Source organism: Mya arenaria, chromosome 14, assembly GCF_026914265.1.
Source record: "Mya arenaria isolate MELC-2E11 chromosome 14, ASM2691426v1".
NCBI lineage: Eukaryota > Metazoa > Mollusca > Bivalvia > Myida > Myidae > Mya > Mya arenaria.
In genome coordinates, this window is record NC_069135.1 from 39,765,254 (window position 1) to 39,788,956 (window position 23,703).

At 35.6% G+C, this 23,703-nt stretch overlaps 2 protein-coding genes and 1 pseudogene across 2 annotated transcripts in view; all 3 read right to left on the reverse strand.

Moving 5' to 3' along the window:
* The window catches only part of LOC128217263 (heat shock 70 kDa protein 12B-like), a 241,572-nt gene that overhangs the window by 95,109 nt on the left and 122,760 nt on the right, over positions 1–23,703 (reverse strand). The window lies entirely within an intron of this gene.
* Positions 3,979–16,653, reverse strand: LOC128216121 (heat shock 70 kDa protein 12B-like). Its single transcript, XM_052922710.1, has 3 exons — positions 16,603–16,653; positions 4,916–5,215; positions 3,979–4,263 (listed from the first exon to the last, which is right to left on the reverse strand). The coding sequence occupies exons 1-3, from the start codon at positions 16,651–16,653 to the stop codon at positions 3,979–3,981; spliced, it is 636 nt and encodes a 211-aa protein (XP_052778670.1).
* LOC128217274 (heat shock 70 kDa protein 12A-like) lies at positions 18,853–22,639 on the reverse strand (annotated as a pseudogene).

Below are 23,703 nucleotides of genomic sequence, written 5' to 3' on the forward strand. Positions count from 1 at the left end.
TTTTTTATATTTCAGTGTAAGATCGTATTTTATTTTCACGAGTAGCATAGAAAAACATATTTTCACGACTAGCGAGGCCACGAGAGTAATTAAAAAAAATATATGATCACTTTGGAAATTAGATTCGATCTTACACTGAAACCACCCAATCTTCTGTTTGATTTATATGCTTATTGTTTTATTAGTACAGTGAGATTTCATTATCACGAAGTCGTTTGGACCTCGGTAAACACTGGTCGAGATAACGACAATTCGACATAACCGAAATTCAAAACATGTCTCACTAAACCAAACACATTTAAAAGAAGTTCGACATAAGCAGAAATTTAAGATAACAGAGTTCAACATAGCTTGTTTCGACTGTATTTTAATTTATTTTCTAAATACTCCATTTTTAAAAGAGTGTTTTCTACGCCGCTTTTGCGTGAGAAGCCCCTCACGCAAAACAATAGTTGTTGACGAAGCTGTAAATTTTCTATTATGGTTCATGGATAAAACCGTGAAACAATATTTCTTAAAAAAAATAATATTCACTCGTTTTGTAGTACATTATTTTATGAACATTAATCAATAAATTTTTATTAATGGATCTATGTTTTCAAAAATAACAAAAACACATTAAAATTAAACAGGGCATGAATACATTACCAAATTACTACGCTGCCATTTATTAAATGAAATTTCGAAAGGTCGAACGTGTTAGCAAAACAGCAAATTCATTTGATTCTTATTGTGTAAGTTTGTTTAATGATACCTGGGTTTTAAGTCATCCCTCACTATAAAAGACTAGTCTGATTCTCTAGAAGACAGGTCATTTTCAAGGTAATGAGTGAAGACCACGCTAGGTTGAGGCCAAATTTAAAATATATACAAAGATAGTTTGAATGATTAGGCAACATGAATCCCTAGCAGTATACTATGCATATAGGTAAACCAGTGACAAGCCTTCAGAAATTTGTAATAATTCTACATCTCATAAGTTCTTTATTGCACTGGTTTGTGTTTACAGAAGTATTGTGTTTGATCATGGATATGAATATATGTATTAAAACTTAAACATAATTATGACGATGAAAGAACAAGGTTAATGGTGCCTGAAATTATTGTAATAGTTAGCTTAAATAGGTCCAAGAACTGTATATTTTGACTAATAACACTCTTTCAAATCACGCAATTTTCTTTTTCCAGTTCGTAAACAAACACTCGTTCAGCTTAAACATTCAGTTACTTTTTCTTAACCCTTTCGGCGCAAAGTTTGTCACAGAAAATTCCAGCCAGCGCTAGGTTTATTTCAAGCCCTCTCAGACTTTAACAGTTACCTATTTGAAACTGGCATATTTTCTTTATTTTATGAGATACCTTGTTCAAATTTGTAAAAATGATAGATAACATAACCATATATATAGTAACAACAGTTATATGAGTACTGCACATACTGATAATGTTTATGTCACCGTTCATAAATGTCAAAAAATATTCTTATAAAAAAAATAATTATGCAATACGTCTTTCATAGAAAAAAAACAATCAACTGACATATATTATATTTAAATTGATGTCCATATTCAGTTTGAATATACACATGAACATTTAAACAATCTACAGTCATTTATTTAGAAAACAATGTGATATCTATGCTTTTTCTACACAATCTGACACAATATTGTTCAATTTTACCTATATAGTATGGCCTGTAGAAACATTTGTTAAAATAAGAGAGAAGCTTACACGTCTGGCCTCTGGGGATGCGTGTTTATATTGCGATAAAAGTGATATATAAACTTACTTACCAGGTCAATAAATCCTTCGAAAACACAAAAATACGCAAAGAATTCGTCATTTTATTCCAATTAAACATGTCCCGAACTTTATACTCCGCCAGAACATTTCACAGCAATCAAATAAAGTATATATATAGATTAACCCAGTTAAGATGGACACGATAAGGGCCAAATTGACACCAAACTCAAGAAAAAAACGTACCACCCACACATCAAAAAGTAATATATGCCGAGAATAAACACTTGCAGAAGCTGTACCTTCTTCATCTAAATCTTAAGAGGAAAGCGTAGTATGTTTTTTTTTAATTTCGTAAACATCATTGTTAAAGACGGTCAATACTTACGTTTTAAAACTGGATATGACTTCATAAAATATCACAGATTGTGATGTCTTACCGGATATGACGTCACAATTTAACAAAAAGCAATTTTTCGTTAAGAGTATAGTATTGTTGTTATTCTTATTGTGTATTTTCTAAGTATGCATTCTACTGATAAACAAAATTAAAACAATCGGATGTATATGTTGTTAATTTGTTCTGGGAACAGCAATTCTGCACTGTATGTAGCGCGGAGAATTGATTTGTGCTATTCTGGTTATAACTAATGCAGATGAAACATGTAGATGTTGTTGCTTTGTTTTCAAGAAGTAAATCTTCAAATAAACCGGCAAATTACATCATCCTCGGCAGAACTGGAAGTCGATAACTCAAAAATATCAACATTAACAAATCGGTAAAAAAAACGCATTTTCTTGGATGAAATGTATTTGTCAAACTGTCTGAATTGTGTGTTTAGCACATACAGATGGTACTTACTTTCCTGAAACTGAACCTGAAACCAGGTTGATTAAGACCATTAAGTACAACAGTTAATGTCGTGGTAAGTTTCCGTCATTCATTTCGGAGTTTTCGGATGTCATTTTGCGGCTTGACTTATCATGAAAAACAGGAGATTATATTCTCTTTAATTGTATGAGGCAAGCCTAGAAAAGCAATTCTAAATACCATGAAAGCAGAAAGTATGATTGTGCTAAGCAGTTTCATAATATTTTGTACTTCTTGGCACATCAACAAGACAAGAAATTAGATGGACTAAATTTACCAATCATGGCAGTAAACAGATTGTAGTTGAGAATTTGGAGTGAAGAAAGTACATGAGGATTTGACCATGAGTCAAACTCTGGAAACAATAACAAGATTGGCTGTCCAGAGAATCTTCCCAGTGATTGACAGTTGACCTTCTGTTTACATGGACAACTACTGACTTCTGAGGTAAACTGCTGTGTAATCAACATCAGATTTTGACGACTTAATGCACAAGTCAATTGTAACCAAAGTACATGAGGATTTGACCATGAGTCAAACTCTGGAAACAATAACAAGATTGGCTGTCCAGAGAATCTTCCCAGTGATTGACAGTTGACCTTCTGTTTACATGGACAACTACTGACTTCTGAGGTAAACTGCTGTGTAATCAACATCAGATTTTGACGACTTAATGCACAAGTCAATTGTAACCAAGGCCCAAAGGTCCGGAGATATACCTGGGATAGTGGGGGAAATAGGCAATTTTTACCTTCCAGGTGGCCCCGCTGTGCCGATTGAATGCGGTGGTTTTGTTTTCGCGCCGAAAATAGCGAGGAATAGGCCTGACTTTGAATGTCCCCGGGGTGGAATAGGCCTGACTTTGAATGTCCCCGGGGTGCGGGGGTATTTGGCGGGGATTTTACCAGCAGATTGTACCTTGGATAGGCTGGACCGAAAGTTAAAGTACACGCTATTCCGCGGACCTGAGGGGCCGTGGTTACAATTGACTGGTGCATAATTTAAAAATCGCATGTTAGTTTCAATTTAAAACTCTCTGTTCATGTAAAACTGCTGCTATGGTGTTTTTATTTTATGCTGTATAAATAAAGATACTATGACAAAACCTGCATAAATCAGGGCAAAATGTGTTTTGCTTCAAATATGTGAAGGTAGATAATAAATACAACTTTTCGCTAGCCTTCAGAATGTAGTTCTTGTTGTGTGTGGGTTTTGTTATCAAAATCGCCTTTCGCCGCTTCGTTATATCTTTGAAATGAAAAAAAGTATTTTAATTATTTTTTCGCTCGCTCGCCCAAATGTATTTTTCTTAAAAAATCCGTTAAACAGAATATTAATTCGGTGTGGCCTTAGTTCAGGTCTTGTAAATGTCAAGTGGACGTGTGAGATTTATACACGGCGATATATGCTGTCACAGCGTGATTTAGATTCCATACCTCTTCGATAGCCGCTCTAATGAACTCCTTGGCATTGTCATCCCAGATAGCGGGCACCGTGATGACGTAGGAAATGTCCTTCTCAAGCACACCCACCGTCTGGTTTGCTACCGCCTGAAGGAGATGCTTTTGTAGGAACTTGATCGCCATGGAGAAGATTGGTAGAGCTTGATGAGAGTTGCCTTCAATATCCTCCACAGTTGTGGCTCTGGAAAGCTCCTGCAAAAACAATCGTGCTATCACTGTTAGGAATTCCAAATCTTTTATAAATTATACAGGATAATTGGGCGGGAATATTTACGTTTTACTTGAAATGTATACGCATATCAAAAAGAATATGTTCTCTTCTCAAGTATATTTTAGCTTTAGTTTTCAAAAACGCAAGCTATTTCACTCGCTTCCAATTCGGCGCCACTATCTAAAATCCATCTTTTCATTGCTGATTTACATGATGTTTTCTGACAGCTCTAGTTAGCTTGTTGTATTTCAAAGAAGGAGTCAAGGTATAAACAACAAGTTGTCGTTTTCGTCGTTTGCAGGTGCGTCGGCGACGGCGGTGTAGTTGTACAAAAACTAAAGTCTTGACATCTACTCTTAAACTGTTGAAGATATCCAAATGTATCTTGGTACACATGTAGCCAGTGACAATACTCACATGCATACACATGTCCATAATAATCGCTTTCATGATTTTTGCTCTCCTGCGACGACTGAATAAATGGCTTGCTCTGTTAGAAAATGACTGGGTCTAGTTAGGAGTTATAAACAAGTTTGTTAAAATCTGTCCTGGAATCTGATCTGTGTGATTCATAATGGAAAGATAAATGATATGCTATTTTTAAACATTGCGTGTTTCACAATTGCATAGTACCTTATTGTTGTGTAAAACCATCTTAAAACGCCGGAACAATCTCCATCCTTCGTGTTCGTCATCTTCCGCTTTACTTGCATAGCGGTTAAAACCAAAAGAGTCAAACTCGCCCTCTGGGTTTAAAAGCACGCTTGTCGGGGTCTTAAGAGAAACGAACTTTCCTTCGGAATACCAAATCTGGTTGGTCTGCACTTTTAGCGGGTCATCTCGAAAGGAAAACGCATAGCCACTGTACGTGGTACCAAAGTCGAATGCAGCAACATGGGAGATGGGACTGAGTCTTCGCTGCCATGGTTCAAACTTAAAAATAAAACGTGAAATTACGTTTTGAATATCAAAGATGCACTATTACTTAAAAATAAGATTTAATACATTTAATACAATTGTTTTAATATACCACAAAGAATTAAAAAATGTCGAAAACAAATGATCTTATGGAGGGAACCGAGTTTGATTTGAAAGAAATGTGCAGAAAACACGGTATTGCTACCTTATGAGACCATAGTAGATCGCAGTAAATCTTTTAGCATTTACCGAACATTTAATATTTTTGCGTTTTCAGCTATTAATTACACAGTTATGATATTGTTAATAGTAATTAATATTTTACATAAGTGCATTGTTTAGTAAGTATTTGAGGGGTGTATCACTCAAAATGTATGTATGTTTGTTTTACATGTGTATGTGTTGCTTTTAAATAAGAGTTTCACTTTAAAATCAAATAAAATCAACTTAGAGAATAAACACATACGCAATTGATAATTTCCTGGCTCGACACTTAGGAAACTTAGAGGAATTAAAAACACATTCTCGTAAATAATAGTAACAAATTGACTAATCATGTAAACATTTGACTAAACATCAGAACAGAACGGAACAGACAACGACACACAATATAGTCATGTGTGTCAAAGCAAAATTATTATTGTTATGTTTTAAATTATTTAAAAAACGACTTTGCCGACATATTTTAAGATTATTGAGCTGGTACATCATATAAAGCGCGACAAGATAGGCAACAACTATATATATTTGACCTTGAACATAATTTAGTATGTTAACTAACTCAAAGTCATCTTCGAAGTTTATCATAGTATAATTTTATCTCGATATTTTTTTTGCCTTCCTACCATTTTATCTTGATATCATTGCACCACTACCTGTCAATTTTTCAGATATGGTTAACTGGCGCGCAGGAATAGGTTAAATACTTTTGTGTATTAAGGTCAATGGAAGCTACCCCAGCGAAACAAGGCATCAATTACATAATTCACTTTATTGAGCAAAATAACAAGAACATATTTTATATCTCAGCAAAATAAACCAGTTGCTCATACAAAAACAAATGTTAATGTCACAGCACAAACAAAACACAAACACAAGCCATTCTATTTTTTGCGATTAAACAAATCGTCTTTTCTAGATCAGACGTAACGCACCCATTTAAACAAAATGGTCGGAAGTGAATTTTTGACGAGTATAATGTGCAGAACTGAGGGACGATCTTAAGTCAGTCGTTATAACTACTGATGTTGTGGCGAGCTGCTCATCTTGATTTGGAATGTTACAATTCATCGCCTTCGAATATTGCAGTTTTTTTTGTCAAGTTACTTCTAGCTACCCCAAAAGTAGTTTAAAGACCGCGCACCCTACTAGCATGATACACAAGGATCAGAAAACGACAGTATGATCATACGGGTTTTTTATATGGCATTTCTACTGTTGGATAAAGGAAAGAAAATTTATAGGTATATAATAAATACTAGATAAAGCTGTCACAGTAAAATGGAAGTGACTGATTGTGCCCATTGGGTCATTTGGTATTCCGAAATCTCTCAAGATTGTGTTGACAATATATCTTGTCAACTAGATCAACGGTCGGACATCAGTCGTCAATATGTTGTTAAACCGAAATACTAGGTTTGTTGTGGTTATCGGTAGTACTATTTTCGAGCTTTCGTAAGACAGTGCTCAGCGTATTTCTTTAATGTTTATGAAACAAACGATGTAACTGCATGAACTCAAAGCGCTGAAAATACGTAGTAATAATGAAATTTAAGAAAGAAATCGAATGATATGATAAATATTTAAGGTTCGTTCTTATTATTTCCTAAGCGTCTCATGATAAACTTGATCTGTATTCAACACTTACCAAGTATTCTCTATGAACCGCGTCAAGCGGATATGGGTCTTGTAGTACGAACAACAATATTACGTGATATTTTCTAGTAACTGAATATTGCACTGAGGTTTCCACGCTGTAATGAGCATTAATTGGAGTTCCTACTTTGTCGAACTCATATTAAACATGATGGCAAAACGAGACAATTCTAAAATGTATTGTAAAACCCATTTCTGCTTGAATGAACTCGTATATTTATGTTAACATAAACGTTACTTTTTATTGATATCTGTTAATATATACATTAAATATTTTTTATAAACATCGAGAGTTTTATCTTACAATTTATAGTAAGTATAATGGACTACAAACACATAAGAAATAACAGGATAACAGCGAGGAGATTATAAATATCTTCCATAGACGAGAGTGTAAGATATGCTCATCCCGACCCGAGCCTAAAGTGTTTTGCCGAAACGAGGTTTACCGAGTTTTTCGCAAAACACCCTGCGGGAGGGTCGGGATGAACCTATCTTACACGAGAGGCTATGGTAGATACTTTTTCTCCCACCTCAGTTAAACAAAATTAAGTTAAAATGTATTTTTTGCTGAAATTATTTTTTGCATAGTGAAAAAAATACGTATGGATATGTGATCATTCGTGGTTGTCATGGATATGCGCGCAGTGGTTCAGCTTATGGTAATAGTCAAATCGGTCTTTAAAAAGTTTTGAGGAGAGGGAAGCTTTATTTCTTGAAAGGTGTGTGAAAACTTTTTATGGTGGCATTTGAAGCGCTAAATAATTAATAAGCATTCTAAATATTGCCACAAGAAAAGGTTTCTATGATGCTACAGTCGACAGTCTTCAACAAGGGAGGTAATTACAATGTGATGACCATTAAAAAGGAGTTCCATACAGGTACTTGTTTTATCTTTATATACTTACCTTTTTAAGCAATAAAATGCGCCGTTTTGTGCAACATGATTTCCTTCCTGTTCTGAATTATCTTAACTGATATATACGGGGTTAAACAATCAGTGATAGACGTGCTGTTATTTGAAACTTCAAGATAACAGATTATTTCATTTCCTTTTATGAATTTGAACTTAGTGTACCATGCAATACAAGTACGAAAGGCTAGCATATTCGAGCCATCATACAACTGCTTCTATTTGCTTCATTCAAGGACAGGTCACTATTGGCATTATGAAGCTAAAACCCAAACATCCCCCTTCACCCATCCCCGTTTTGGTACGCAGTCTTTAGAGATATTTTATGAAGGGTTCTACGCATTAAAATGGTGCATATATGCTTACAACTGCAATGAACAGTTTTCGTTAAGCGAACATTTTCCTTTTACAAATAATTGTTACACAGATTGTATGGAAATTATTGGAATATTCGCCCGGAGATAGAGGGTTTAAGCATTAGTAGAATAGTACCTTTACGAATTATACAGGAAGAACACTCGTCAGGTAACAACCCTCTCTGTATTGTACTTAAATTGTTTACATAATTATAAAGGTGTATAATCTAATCAGACTTTCAACAACTGCATATACATTTATATATATAACGCCAACTTACAAACTTGACATGTATCACAATTATGCACGAAAATGTAATTGTAGAATATTGCTACCGGTCTCCTAAAAATAATTAAACATGGATTTAGTATGTATGCAATGAATATATCACCTCAATTCACCATTGACTCCGCTTGTTTGACTTCGGCAGATTATGAAAGGTAACTCAACAATATACAAACCGACAGAACATCTTCTAACAGTATGTTCCCTTTCACCATTAATTGAATGCAGTAAACGTTGTGTATGCGTTATTTTACCTATAATTTAACCACATTAACCAGACGTAGATCACGTCTTTTAACTTCTCGTTCGCTTTTTATCGATTGTCTACATAACGACGAGAATCAAGCAACGAAGTATTGAAATGAAAACAACACAGACAATCCCAGTAATCACATATTTAAACAAAAACTGCAAGGGCCCAAACAGGCGACACAAGCCTTGAAACACCACAAACAGACGAATAGTTTTATCAATAAATAATGGGCTTACCGCCTTGGAACGGATCAAAACACGAGTTCACTGGAACTCAAGTTTCCTGAGGGATATGAACTAGTTAATTTGCGCATAACATCACACTTGTCTAAGCAATCATCAATCAATACAAAATTAAAAATACAATCCTCATCAGAGAACGCATCAACTTGAAACAAATAAAGAATAAAGTAAAACTAACTTTAAACGATAAAGAAACTTTAATTACTCAACGACCGGATACAGACATCACCTGCACACAAACGAATAAACCCGGAGCAAAAGTGACAACTCAGGATACGATGCAGTCATTCAAACCCCATTGAATAATACAATGAAAAGTACAGGGACAAGCCAAGTAATCAAACAAGTATAACCCCTATTTAGAAAAACACGGCTAAGGCCAAATGACACTGAACAAGTTACCTGCATTAAAGACACACTTGCTAATTTATACAAAAACTACGCGTCATGATGCACTATATCAAAATTATAGTTGTAGTCGGCGGTGCGCGGGGAATTTTGATTCCCTGAACGTAAGTTTATTTTCCTGGACCAAATTAATAGTTGATTTCCCCCCTTATATTCAAAACACGGTTCATAAACGGAATTATTTATTTTGAGCCAATGCAAACTTGTGCTTACAAACATTTTAAGTGCATACACTTTGTATACGTCCTTACATCTGTAGCGCAGTTGGGACGCGCAACATTTTGTGATCTATCAGAGACCAGGCCTTGCAAATTGCAACTGCTCATTTAAGGGTTTACCTTGTAATCCTATGAACAACAATTTAAAGTTTTCCCCCTTTATATTTCAGTAGTTTATTAGTACTTCATTTGAAATATGAAAATAAATTATTTGACTTTACAATAAACTTAGAGCAAGTGGTATTTTCCCGATGGCTACTTGAACTAGCTATGGAAATGGAGTGATAAATAGTTGATTTGCATTATATTTTGTCTGTAACTGTTGTTTATCAAATCAACGCTGGATTTTCAAGAAGGTAAGCACATTTTCCTACACAATATTCATCATGAGGCATTCTCTGTTTTGATTTGCGTTTATACATGGAGCCGAAGAGCGATCCTTGAATGGAAATTCACTTGTGTAAGGACAACAGCTCAGCTAATTGCAATGGTTCAGTTCTGCAATAACCATGCAGCAACTGGCAATTCAGTCAGCCGAACAATTATCCAGCTTTGGCATCGTTCAAATGGTTTATATTTCGGATCAATAAATGTTGCTAGACCTTCAGCATAAAATTCTTACCCGATCTGAGAGTAAATATAAGTGTTGATGTGATTTCTCTAGATCTTTTCGTGATGAAAGATCACATACAAAAAATAGTTACACATAAGAGCAAAACGCTGCAGCTGCTGCTGCTGATGATCATAATGATGATTATGCTGACGATGTCTTACCATTTTGTTTCTACCTTAAATAGATAAAAAATGGGAAACTGTTATCTGACCTTTACGTTGTCCCCCGTGCTATTGCTGACCGTTCTTCTACCGTTAGCTTCACTGAACGAGCCAGTCCCGCTGGTAAATGGTATGTATACGTGCCATTTTAGTAGCAGTCAATGTCACGTACATTTGCATCGACGCCATATGATTATTGTGAATTGCCCTGAAGTGCATGAAGCGCAATCGGTTGGCAAATACATAGTATGTGTAGGTAGATAGGTAGAGAGAGAGAGAGAGAGAGAGAGAGAGAGAGAGAGAGAGAGAGGTGGAGAGAGAGAAAGAGAGAGGTGGAGAGAGAGAGAGAGAGAGAGAGAGAGAGAGAGAGAGATCCGATGAATAGAAAAAGTATCAGAAGAAGGATGAGGGCATTAATGAAATTATTTTAGGAGTTATGGTAAATTAAGTAACGCAGTCAGAAATGAATCGGTGATATAAAGTGTTTTTTGAGAACCAAGATCAGAGGAAAGTCCTTTATAGTATTTACAACGACAATGGAAATATGTTGGTTAGGGTATCTGAGATAGAAACAAGTAAAGAACATGGCAAGGAGAACGAAAGTTGGATATCAAGAAAATACCATATAGGAACATGTAAAAGAGAAAGACTTTGGCGAGCCTTATAATATTCCTCAGAGATAGCCTTCTTTTTTCACACTTTAAGAAAACGTAAAAACACATGGCCAATGCTAGGTTGTTATGTCAGGTTACCTTTAAGTCATACACATTTTTATTTACTGAACTAGATATACGTGCATGTTTGTTTTATGTTTACAGAGTTTTCATTTATGGCGGCAACCGCCCAAACTAATGCAGCAAACACATTGGTAAAAGACTCAAACATCCAGAGGCTCAGAGATGACATCACGATCACGATGTTCACGATCGGCGAGGAGGTTAACAATTGTTACGAGGGGAAATGTCACGCTTGCATCAAGATTTGGATGTTTAAAGGTACGAACCTTTTGAATTTTACAAGACTTAAGTGTAAAAATAGGCCACGTATTGAGACAGAGTTTGGGCCTGAAGATATCAAGCGGAAAATCTTATTTTTTGTTATAAAACGATTACCAGAAAACTATCCTTGGTATGTTGAAAGTAATACAATAATAAATGATATTATCAGCTACACATCTTTCGTCAAAACATACAAAATAGAGGTATCACAACAGTTATTAACATAAACATAGCTATTACTATTTCAAACATAACTTTGTATTAGTCTTAAAAGAGCCAAAAGAAGAAGAAGATTCAAGCTAGAAGAAGAATAAATAAAGACAGCACAGACACTGTTACTATCACTATTATACAATAACATTGTCAGGAGTTTAAACAACACCAAAACAATATTTTAGTTTAACAGTATGACATATTATAATTATCTTAACTTTTGTAGTTGCTGTACATACTTATTCAATATTTAGGCTTATTTTATTAGTTGTTTAATTTTGTACTAAAGCATTGCATAACTGTGACCTGGAATACTGTACTGTTTATGTTTGTTTTTTCTACATTCGCTATGTGCTTTTGAATATTGTGTAAATAAAATCTTGAATCTTGAATTCATATTAAAACCTTTTCAGGTTGCATATATCTTCAAAAGAACCCGGATGGAATCTTGGTGACCATTGAGTTTGTTGGCAGTTTTTTTTGTTTTCTCCAAGATCGTCCAGATTATGACCGTTGAAAGATAACAAATATAGAAACCTGCAATAATTCATATTTCTTGTATTTGTCCCATTGTCCATGGTTCTATGTATTTGATTGAAAATGTAAAACCAATTTCAATCATACCGATACTGCTTCATATTTTTTGACAGTTTGTTTTCAAGGTAGAGTTTACAATTGTTCCACCAGCTCAATTGATGATTCTGTTGTATCTCATATTTCATTATATCCTTAGAAAAATACAATGTTTTAAATTAGATTAAACAACTAATAATCATACATGCTTGTCATATTTTCTACCTAGAAGAAGGAAGGTTCGAGATCGACACTGCTCAACTTCCAGCTTATTTTCGGGATCTTACAGGTGGGCAGATTGCGCTAAAGTTCAGAAGTTCATTATTTGTTTGATTTATTTTGTTAAAATCATGTATTTACATTACAAACGAAATGAAAATGTCCGATGTGTCAGTTTGGCTGCATTTAAAACACGTGCGAATGTGAAGGATTTGTTCATGGTTTATAAAATGCACTTTTTACGGATGTTTTTAAAATTAAGAAGTGAAGTGTAGCGTGATTGGTTAATTGACAAACCATGTGAGCATACTATCAAAGAGGTAAAATAGTTCTGTTATAAGTGTTTTCAGATGCAATTATATAGTGATATAATCTAGGTATACATTACCACACAACCACAAGACAATGTTAATAGGGCAGTGTTGACAACATATTCCTTTTGATCCTAAATCCGATAAAGTTTTCTTTCGTAAAATTTGGTCATCTCTTATTATCAAAAATGTAGCGAAGGATGTATGTTTTAGTCCTGAAAAAGAATGTTCCTTAAAATAAAACAAAACATTTTGAAATATTTCATATTTTGGCTTCCATGCCCACTTATGAGCTGTTGAAAGCACTTAAAATTGAACAGAATCATAATTTCTAGTATTGATTTTATCCCTTGTTACTACTAAACGCGAATATCACCAATTCTGTCCTCAGATGGATCACGTGCTTACAGCCAACATTCTCCTGTGTGCCCAAATGGGCGCCGAAATAAAGACAGTCGGATGGGTCCGATGGCCTTTGTAGGAATTCCGCTACTTCAGGGATGACAGGATGTTGATGAGAGATGGTTGCACCTCCGACTGTTTAATAGTTTCTTGTATACAAAAAGCAAGAAATATGATTAACGTTCCTATGTAAACATTATAGAAAAGTGATTTAACTAATATACGCTTTGTGAAATGCAGTTTATTGTTTATACTTATTGAAATATTGATAAGCAATTAATTAATTATTTGGAATTAAATGGTGTTTACAATTGGAATAATTGATTAAAAACATCTGTATTTGCATGTTTATTATGGAGTTGTATATATTATGTGCTTTCATCTTAATAAAAAATATAACATTTAAACATTACAGCCTATGTATAGTTTTCGGTTTGGCGCGGGGCGAGTCATAAGATGCGCCCGACAGGTATGGTTAATATGACAATGGTATGAAATTTATATTTCAAACAGAATGAAACTGAATAGTTTGTGCTTTGGATTTAAAACTGTCTAAACAAGTAACTGTTAGTTAATGAGAAGTGTTTGTTTAAAAATGATTAGTAAAACAACTGCATTTGAACACATTTTGAAAAAGTCGCCGACGTGTAATCTGTTTCCCTTGTCACTTAAAGATGAAACAATTGTTTGGCTGTGTTATAATTAGGATGGTGATTCGCATTTCATATGACAAACCAGCGCGATGGTCGGTACTGCCATTATATTTGGGTCTTTAAAAAGGCCGTTTTCTTGTTCAACGATTTTGTTTATATGATTATCAAACCATGCCCTAACAATGTCAGCTTCAACTTGCAACTTGTCCCCGCCTTGCAGAATTGCTGAATCGTGTCAAGCAATGGCTTTTAAAATGAACAATATCATAACATCTTCAAGCAAACAAGCTGAGCTGTGCAAGGGCGAGCAATCATTTGAGCCACAACATTTTATTATGCATTGAAAATGCGCCAACGCGTCTTTTGTTTTGGTGTCTATGTGTTGGGTCCAATGATTGCCTGCCATATGTTAATATTGCGAAATAAATCGAAAGTAGCTAGCGCCTCATGTGATTTTTGACATTTTGCATTTTCGTCAAACATATTCCATATTCTCACTTCTCACTTACAATAAATTTTTGAAACACTATTTAGTACTCGATTAATACAAGATATTATATTCATTCACAAGTAAAGTTTTATTAAACCTTTGACGTTTCTAACAGTACCGGGCAGCCGTTGTCATGGACTCCTTGGCATTGTCATCCCTTTGGGGGACACAGTGATGACGTAAGAACATTTATTCTCTATGACTCCTTCGGTTTGGTTCTCTTTTGCTCCGAGGAGATATTTCTGTAGAAATTAAATCTCCATCGGAAAGTTTGGAAGAGCTTGGTGACAGTTGCCTTCTGTGTCCTCCATAGTAGAAAGCTTATTAATTGAAAAAGCGTGCTATCACGGCAAAAACATTCCTGATCAATTTAACATGACAATGGGCCGTTTCTTTTTTATACTTGCCAATGAGATGTGCGAATCCAAGAGGAAATGTTTAACGTGATGATATGCTATCTTCGTTGATTATTTTTTGTTTTACTTATCGACGGCAATTCAAGATTATCTATTCTCCAACCTCAGATAAGTAGATCCAAAACATTAACCATGCTAGAAATTCTTATCTTGCCCACGGGCAAAGATAAAATGCCCGTATAGAACTTCTTTTTAATGGTCATAACATTGTAATTACCTCCCTTGTTGAAGACTGTCGTCTGTAGCATTATAGAAACCTTGTCCTGGGCAATATTTAGAATGCTTATTAATTATTTCTAGCTTCTAATGTCAAAGTTTTCACGCATCTATCAAGAATAACGCTTCACTCTCATCAGAACTATTTAAAGAACGATTTGACTATTAACATATTCTGAATCACTACGCGCATATCCATGAAAACCACGAATTATCACATATCAATACGCATTTTTTTACACTACGCACAAAAGAGTTCCAGCAAAAAAATATATTTTTTCTTAATTTTGTTTAAATGAGGTGGGAGAAAAAGCATCTGTCATAGCCGCTCGTGTAAGATAGGTTCATCCCAACCCTCGCTCGGGTCGGGATGAACCTATCTTACACTCTTGGCTATGTAAGATACTTGTACTCTCCTCAACGTTGGAACCGCCATTGCCTAAAAACATTTTGAAACATGTTTTCTTTAATATAATACGTCACCTTATGCAAGATCTGAATAAAGGCATATAAGAATATTGAGTTATTGCAAAAAGTGGCAAAATCTGGATTTTGAAAAGTATTTCGATATGGAAAAATCTGGATTTTGAAAAGTATTTCGATTAAAGCATTTTAACATACCTTGCTATTGTGTAAAACCATCTTAAAACAACGAAACAAGCGCCAGTCTTCGTCTCCCTTGATATTTATCTGTCCTCAGCTTTAAATCCGAAAGAGTTAAATTCGCCGTCTTAATATGACATGTCGGTGTTTTGAGTGAGAGAAGCTTTCCCGGCCCTCCGGGTACTATGCATTGTTTGTCTGCATTTTGAAAGGTTCAAATCGAAAGGAAGAGGCATATCCAAAATCGTAACACCTCGGCCAGTTTCCAACAGATTTAACCTCGAAAATAATACCTGGCCAATTAGATGTTTAAACAACGATGCTGTATGTTAGACCAAATAAAGAATAATTGGCTAGCTATTACCACTTATTCGTAAATGAGTATTATTTATATTCTTATTTTTATTGAAATATAAAAATGGCGTACAAAGAGGAACTAAATTGAAATGCCGAACACTGATTTTTTCAGTGTTAGAATCGCTTTAAGCCATAAAATATCTATTTTTCAACCTGAATATTAAAGACTGCGATCTGATCATTTATTTGTCAGCAGACTTGTATTACTGGTTTCTATAAAAAGTTTCTATACACGACAAATAATAAACAAAGGTGTCAAACCAGTCAATCTTGGGTAGTGCAACTTTAGATTGGTGTTGCATTAAACATTTTTGAAGACTTTTAAATGCTATTGTACAAGGTTTTAAAAAATATTGATTTGAACATCTCATCCCATTATTTCTTTTTGTATTTCATGTTTCCTATTTCAGCATGTACCCCCAAACTGCCATTTAACTGAAGATTGACCTTTATGCAACAGTCAATTGTAACCAACGCCTCCCCTAGGTCCGGGGAATAGCGGGGACTTTGACTTTTACGCCCTGCGGGGATGAACTGCTTGTAAAATCCCCGCCAAATGCCCCCGCATCCAAGGGACACTAGGTAAGGCCCATTCCCCGCTATTTTTGGCGCGAAGGCAAACTCACCGCATTCAACCGGCACTGCGAGGCCGTCTGGAAGGTAAAAGCACGGCCCATTTCCCGGTTGTCCCCGGTTTACCCCCCGGACCTGGGGGAGGGAGGGGCTTGGTTACAATTGACAAGTGCATAAATACATGGAATACATGCAAAACAACTGAATTCTACCTGGAAGGGGACATATAAAATAAAAAAGACATAAATTTGTTCAATTCAATACAGCGATGCCTTTTACAAATCGAATAATTGTGGTGTTATGCTTAATGAAATAAGCAAACTATGCCTAAAAGCAAACAATTCAGAGGAAGTTCTACTTGTGTCGAGAAAATGCTGCCTTTTATTCCATATATGCTTTTAATTGACATGCATGCCCTGGACTACGTTGATTCCCATAAATGTATTGTACATTAACTGTGTATTCACGATAATTCTAGTGGAAATATAAGAAAAACATCAAGTATTCAAATGCGAACATACTTTGATTAAACAAATACTATCTTCTCTGAAACAAGCACATATAATATATCAAAACAACCTGTATCTTTGCTGTTTATTCCTGTACACTGGGACTTCTCTACGCGGATTAAAAATGGTGTTAATCGCCGGCGGCCTCATCACATTTTCGTATCTCCTTACCGCTATTTGCTAGGTCTACCTCTAAGATTGCCGGAGATGGCTGATTTGTTACATTGACACATTTAGAGGATAAACACAACAAGATGATAATTAAGACACGCATTTATTTCATAAATATAGTGAAGTAAAGATAGAAATAATTAGTTCGCATCGGCAGCAGGACTCGAATACGGATACTACAGGCCACATCCTTAAGACCAAACTTGTAAACAATTAATCTAAAGAGATTAATGTACATGTATAATGTTGTTTATTTCTATTTAATGTTTGGCGGAATTTGTCAACATTGCAAGAAAATTTGTCATTACTTGAATGTCATTGCTATTGTCTAGGGTTGTTGTTGTAGGAACATTTAGCTGTCATTGTTTGTAGACCGGTTTGGCCAAAACGCGAAGCTTTCAATAGGACCGATTCAATCTGCTGAATTATTTTTGAGTTTGTTACTTTAAAAAAATCCTGGCCAGAGCAGACGCAGCTGCTTTAAACTTATAATTCTAATGAAAACCAAATGGCAAACTTATTAAAGCGTATTATACATTAAGTTGTATTTAGCGTTGATTATGACGAAATAAATATCAACATGATAACTAACTAGCGGTTCCGGGGGGAGGGAGCACCCCCCCCCTTAATTGTGTATGTGCTTACTTGTTTGCTATTCATTTCAATATTGGAGAAACAAGTAATAAAGAACGCATATAATGCACCACTTCGAACTAGAAATTGTTAAAATTTTCTTGGGAGAGTACCTCCAACCTCGCCTCGCTGTCACTTTAAAGCAAATAAATTTCGGTTCGGGGGGAGCGGCGCACGTCATAAGGTTACACCATAAGGTTACACCCCCTAAGTAACGTCATATCCTGGATCCGCCCATTTAACTTATTATATCATAATGTCCAAAATTTATGTCATGGTGGTAATGGTATGTATAAGATTGCGGACTTTACAAGTGGAGAATGACAGAGTTTAAGGTATGACAATTGGTAATAACGCATTAAAATTTTAAAGGCGCACAATGTAGGTTGATGCATTTTTTTTTAATTTAATGCATTTCATGTTTAAATCATTTGACTTCGATGATGAAAACTAAAAAACCCATATGATTTAGGTGCATATAACATAAAATTAACCTTTATAAAAAAGTTAATAGCTACGTAGCTACGTATTATCCAGTTAAAAAGCGCCAAAGTATCGCTATTTTTAATTGACAACAATTCCTTTGCCTGTTTGGCTTTCATCGTCAATGAGTTAAATACGTTAATGCATTAAAATTTAAAAAAAATGTTTTGCATTAACCTAAATTGTGCTCCTTTAAAACCCTTTTTGTAATGATTTCCAGTCGCAATGGTTAAGTTTTCTATGTTGAAGAGATGTTACAAGTATATATTTTTAAAGCATTTAAATTTGAAACGGATATGATACTGCCATTTAGCAATGTGTCAAAATATCAGATATTGACCATCACACTAGGGGTGTGAAAACGTCAGCATGTAGTAAGATATTAAGAAGGCGACAGCATATTCTTGTTTGCATTGTTTTGAAGATTCAAAAAATTGAACGATTAAATAGTATTACTTTATTCACAAAAGAAATAATCGAAAACGCAAGTGTACATGACAATTTTATACCAGTCAAAAGCGTACCATTTTATAAACACAAGTATATACATGTAGAGTATACAGACATGAACTTAGATATAGTAAGTTTAGTTAGATAATGTAAATAAACCAGCATATCGTAAATTCCTTATAGATATATTCGAATCCAATCAGCACGAATGGGGGGAAAGATTTTAATAAAACGCAAACATTTCCATATATGTCATTGTATTTCGCAGGTCCATATCACAGGTTCTTGGTGCCGGTTGTAGCCTACTTATAACACGATCACACGATCAGCAATATTACGTCGTTTCTTAATAAGTTGATATAACTTTATTTCCAGAAAAAAATAAAATAATAACATTTCAATAATATGTTTGCGCTTATTGTGTTTTCAGGTGCACATTCTTGGTGCGCGTTGTAGATTATTTGAGACAATTTAATTTCAAAATCTGCTCTTCTCCGGTCTTTCTCACACGGTTTTTCACCACAAGCTCCGTCCCTCCAAACATGAATGTTGTATCGAAATCAAGCTCAGAGAGAGGGGTGTGCCGGGGCAGCTCTACAACCAGCTTCCCGAGCAGCTCACAGCCGGGGTCGGTCACGTACACGGGGTTCTCGGCTGTCGTCCGGTAGATGGTTATGGGTGCACTATATTCAGAAGGTATGTATCCCTTTGTTATTTGGTGGTCAATGGGAACATCTTTGTTTACGCGAACGAACATAGAGAAACCGTCTTTGACACGCCATTTGTGTTCGTCTTTAAAGAATATTTTTTGTCTTCACTATGAATTTCCTCATCATAAATCATATTCGCACTTACTCCGTATGTGTATTTCATGACCCTTGATGTGATGATTGTTGGGTTGTGTCCAAACCTGACGGCACCTTTCAACACGGCGAGACCAGCCTCTGCAGGAACAATAAGACGCTTGTCTGGGATCTCAGCCGTAATCCTCTCCTGAACATACCTGCTCTCTCCGAAACCACCAACCAACACGACGGTCTGCACCGCTCTCAGCTTGGGCTCCTTTAGAAGGGTCTTCACGTGGTCAACCAGGTTGTTTAAAGGACCGTCAAACCAAGAACGAACGATGTCAGGTTTAACCCGCAACTTGTCTCCACCTTTTACAATAACTGAATCTCCATATCCAAGGCTACATATCCTCTGCTCTAGATTTTGTCCTGTAAACCTCTCGGATTGCTTCCTAGTGGTTGCAGATATTTTGAACGTAAATTTGTCTTCCGTCTGTTTGCTAAACGTACGTTTCTTTGTTTCAAATTCCCTTATGACATCAAAGTAGTCGGCCATTTCCTCTGTCTTAAGTGAAGTTATAGCCTTGTTTCCAAAAATGTGTTCCAAGAATTTTAGATATTTTGCGTCAACATAGGTGCCACCCCATGGTCCACCGGTCGGCTTATGTATTTCCTTAAGAGTGCCGCCCTGTTCCTTTTCCTGGATAGAAATATCTGCGGTGCCACCTGAAACAGCGCTTTAAATTAAATTAGTGTTATTATTGAATACTTAATATACACACTAAGAAAGACATGATTCTTCATGCGTCTCGGTGAATCGTCATGTTATTTCCACTGTTTTTATTTTAATTGTGGTGGAAAATCAAATTGATATTTAAATGCTCTAATAGTTGTTGGTTCCTATATTCACTGTGCTGTGGTGAACATTTCTGAAATAATTACCAAATCTCTCTTGTATTTTCAGCATTCGATTTTCCATGTAATGCCTTTTCTCTTAAACTTAAGCATACGCGAAACAAAACACAAAGTACTGTTCGTCGATTTGACTAATCGTTCTTTTTGCATACGTTTGTTTAATACTTCATTCATATTAACAATCAAATACATATGTACCTAAGTTTGTTCTTCATGTTTTTTCAGTCGCCAAACGGTTTATTGTGTGCTATGATAAATATGACGACAACAAAAGTTTGCTAACTTTCAGAACGGATTTGGTAAAAAACGCTCTGCATTCATGCGGTATTCTTTACTCACCTCCTAGATCAATGACCATATACTGAGTTCCGGTTCCGGCCAGCGAAGCCCTTGTGTCAACATCAAGTGTCTCACACCAGATCGAGGCAGCTTCCGGTTCGAGTGCAAGTGTTACTCGGGTTTCATCGATACCAGTCTGAATTATTCAAATGAATTTGACAGCAAATATAAGAAAAAACAGAATTCTTCCTACTACTATGGGGTTTTACTTTTCAATATTACATCAAACTAATTCTTAGTTTCATCTTTGCCTTATCTAACAAGATTGCTTTCATTAAATTATCAACTATTGCTAATGTTCGACACAATAAGTAGGAATTTTTGTGATCTTGTTGGCAGCACAAGATGCTAAGTTTTTTAAAGATTTGTCTGTGTTAAATGTAACACACGATTAAAAAAACACATCATCAATCTAAAATTTACATAAGTCATAAGTAAACACTAAACAATAAAGGAGGATAATGTTTTCATACCTCTTTGACAGCAGTTCTCATGAACTCCTTTGCATTGTCATCCCAGATAGCGGGCACCGTTATGACGTAGCAAATGTCCTTTTCTAGCACACCCTTCTTCTGGTTTGCTACCGTTTGTAGAAGATGTGTTTGTAGAAACTTGATCGCCATGGAGAATATTGGCAGAGCTTGATGAGAGTTGCCTTCTATGTCCTTAACAGTAGTGGTTCTTGAAAGTGTCTGCAATAAACAATCGCGTTTTATCTTCAACAAATTTACAAATTCGCTTGACTGTGGGGCAGGAAATGTTACGTATAAATACTCGCACAAATTAAGGTTTTTGGACAGGTTTAGTTGGGGAGCTTGTTTTCAACGGAAAACAAAAAAAAAACGAACGTTTATGTCGTTTGCTTAGGCGTGAGTGGCGTCGTAATAATAGTTGTAAACCTATCACCTTGGCAATGACTCTAAAAACCGTAAAAGATATTCAAATCTATCTTGGTACATATGTACCCAGTATCAATACTAACAGGTATACACAGGTCCGCAAGAACCGCTTTCATAATTTGTATTTCCCAGCTTCGACTGAAAATCATGACTTGTCCTAACAAAGAAAAGAATGGCGCCCCAGTTATGATTTTTGAATATGTTACAAACTGTTCCGAAATCTGATCATAAAGAATCAATATTAGCCCTTCAAACATAGTTTGTTTGAATTGTGTACCTTATTGTTGTGTAAAACCATCTTAAAACGCCGGAACAGGCGCCATCCATGGTGTTTGTCATCTTCCGCTTTATTCGCATAGCTGTCTTCAGCTTGAAATCCAAAAGAGTCAAACTCGCCCTCAGGATTAAGAAGCAAGCTTGTTGGCGTCTTGAGAGAGACCAGATTTCCTGCACCTCCGGAATACCAAGTCTGGTTGGTATGCACTTTTAGCGGGTCATTTCGAAAGGAAAACGCATAACCGCTGTACGTGGTCCCAAAGTCGAACGCAACCACGAGAAGATTGGACTGAGTCTTCGCTGTCGTTGTTCCAGTTGTACTTTCAAATATTGAAATTGAAATATAAGGTAATGATGCAATTTGAATTTAAAGTCAAACTTAATCAGCTCAGAAATTAAACACATTAAATTACTTCCTAGTTCTATATTAAATCATTTTAATAGCGCGGAAAGGTATTAACATATCGTGTTGTACTTAGAAGTTTATAACGGAACGAATTTTTGATAATGTAAATACTTGACTTACCTGCTGGACCGTTTACTTCCAACTTTCCCCATTTAAACCATAGCTGATTTTAAATTACATAGAATAAATCACTTGCTGGTTCTAGATTAAACGAAGTACCCAGATAAGTGATTTCGTGCAATATGATATCCTTCCTGTTCCGAATTATCTTAACTGATATATTTGTTGTTATACATTCAGTGATAAATTAAGGGTTTTCACGATAACAGATTGTTTTATCACAACATTTTAAGGTTGAATTAGATTAGATACTTTAAACATTATATATTTTACGACGATTGTGAAGGAAGCTATGGTAACTTAAATTAAGTCACTCTCGTTGGTACGATGTTGCGCGATAGTGTGGTCTTGAGATGTGGGGGAAACCGGAGTACCCGGAGAAAACCCATCTGTCCGGCTTGGTGACCACTAACCAAACGCACATGCGCCCAGGCCGGGAATCGAACCCGGGTCGGCTTGGTGAGAAGCGAGTGCGCTAACTACTAATTAGATTACCGTTTTTTTACGCGGTATTTAGAGCTTCAAGCGCATTTAATGGAATGTTCAATGCAAGATAATGACAAACCAGATCAGAGGAAAGTCCTTTATAGTAGTTTACAACGACAATGGAAATATGTTTGTTGAGGTAGCCGAGATAGAAACAAGTACAGAACATGGCAAGGTAAACGGAAGTAGGATATCAAGAAAATACCATATAGGGACATATGAGAAAGACTTTGGCTAGCCTTAGATTATTCTTAGAGAGTGCATTCGTTTTCAACTTAAAATGCTAGGTTTTTATATCAGGTTACCTTTAAGTCGTACACATTTTTATTTACTAAACTTGATATATTTGCATGTTTGTTTTATATTTACAGAGTTTTCGGTTATGGCGGAAACCGCCGAAAATAATGCAGCAAACACATTGGTAAAATACTCCAGAGGCTCAGAGATGACATCACGAGTACGATGTTTACGAGTGAGGAGGTAAACAATTGTTACGAGGGGAAATGCCAAGCTTGTTTCATGCTTTGGATGTTTAAAGGTACGAACCTTTTAATTTTACGAGACTTAAGTGTTGAAATATACGAATGCTCCCACGTGTTGAGTCAGAGTTTGAGTCTGAAGATACTTAAATCTTGTTTTATAACGATTACCAGAAAACTATTCTTGGTATGTTGAAATA

Bases quoted from the DNA above. Each gene is read 5' to 3' on its own strand.
- LOC128216121 (XM_052922710.1), bottom strand. From the start codon at position 16,653: ATGGGCCGTGCTTTTACCTTCCAGACGGCCTCGCAGTGCCGGTTGAAT. The intron at 5,216-16,602 runs GTGAGTTTGCCT...TTTATTTTTAAG, and splicing joins CGCAGTGCCGGTTGAATGCG to TTTGAACCATGGCAGCGAAG. The intron at 4,264-4,915 runs GTACTATGCAAT...TTGTTTTTGCAG, and splicing joins TGGTTTTACACAACAATAAG to GAGCTTTCCAGAGCCACAAC.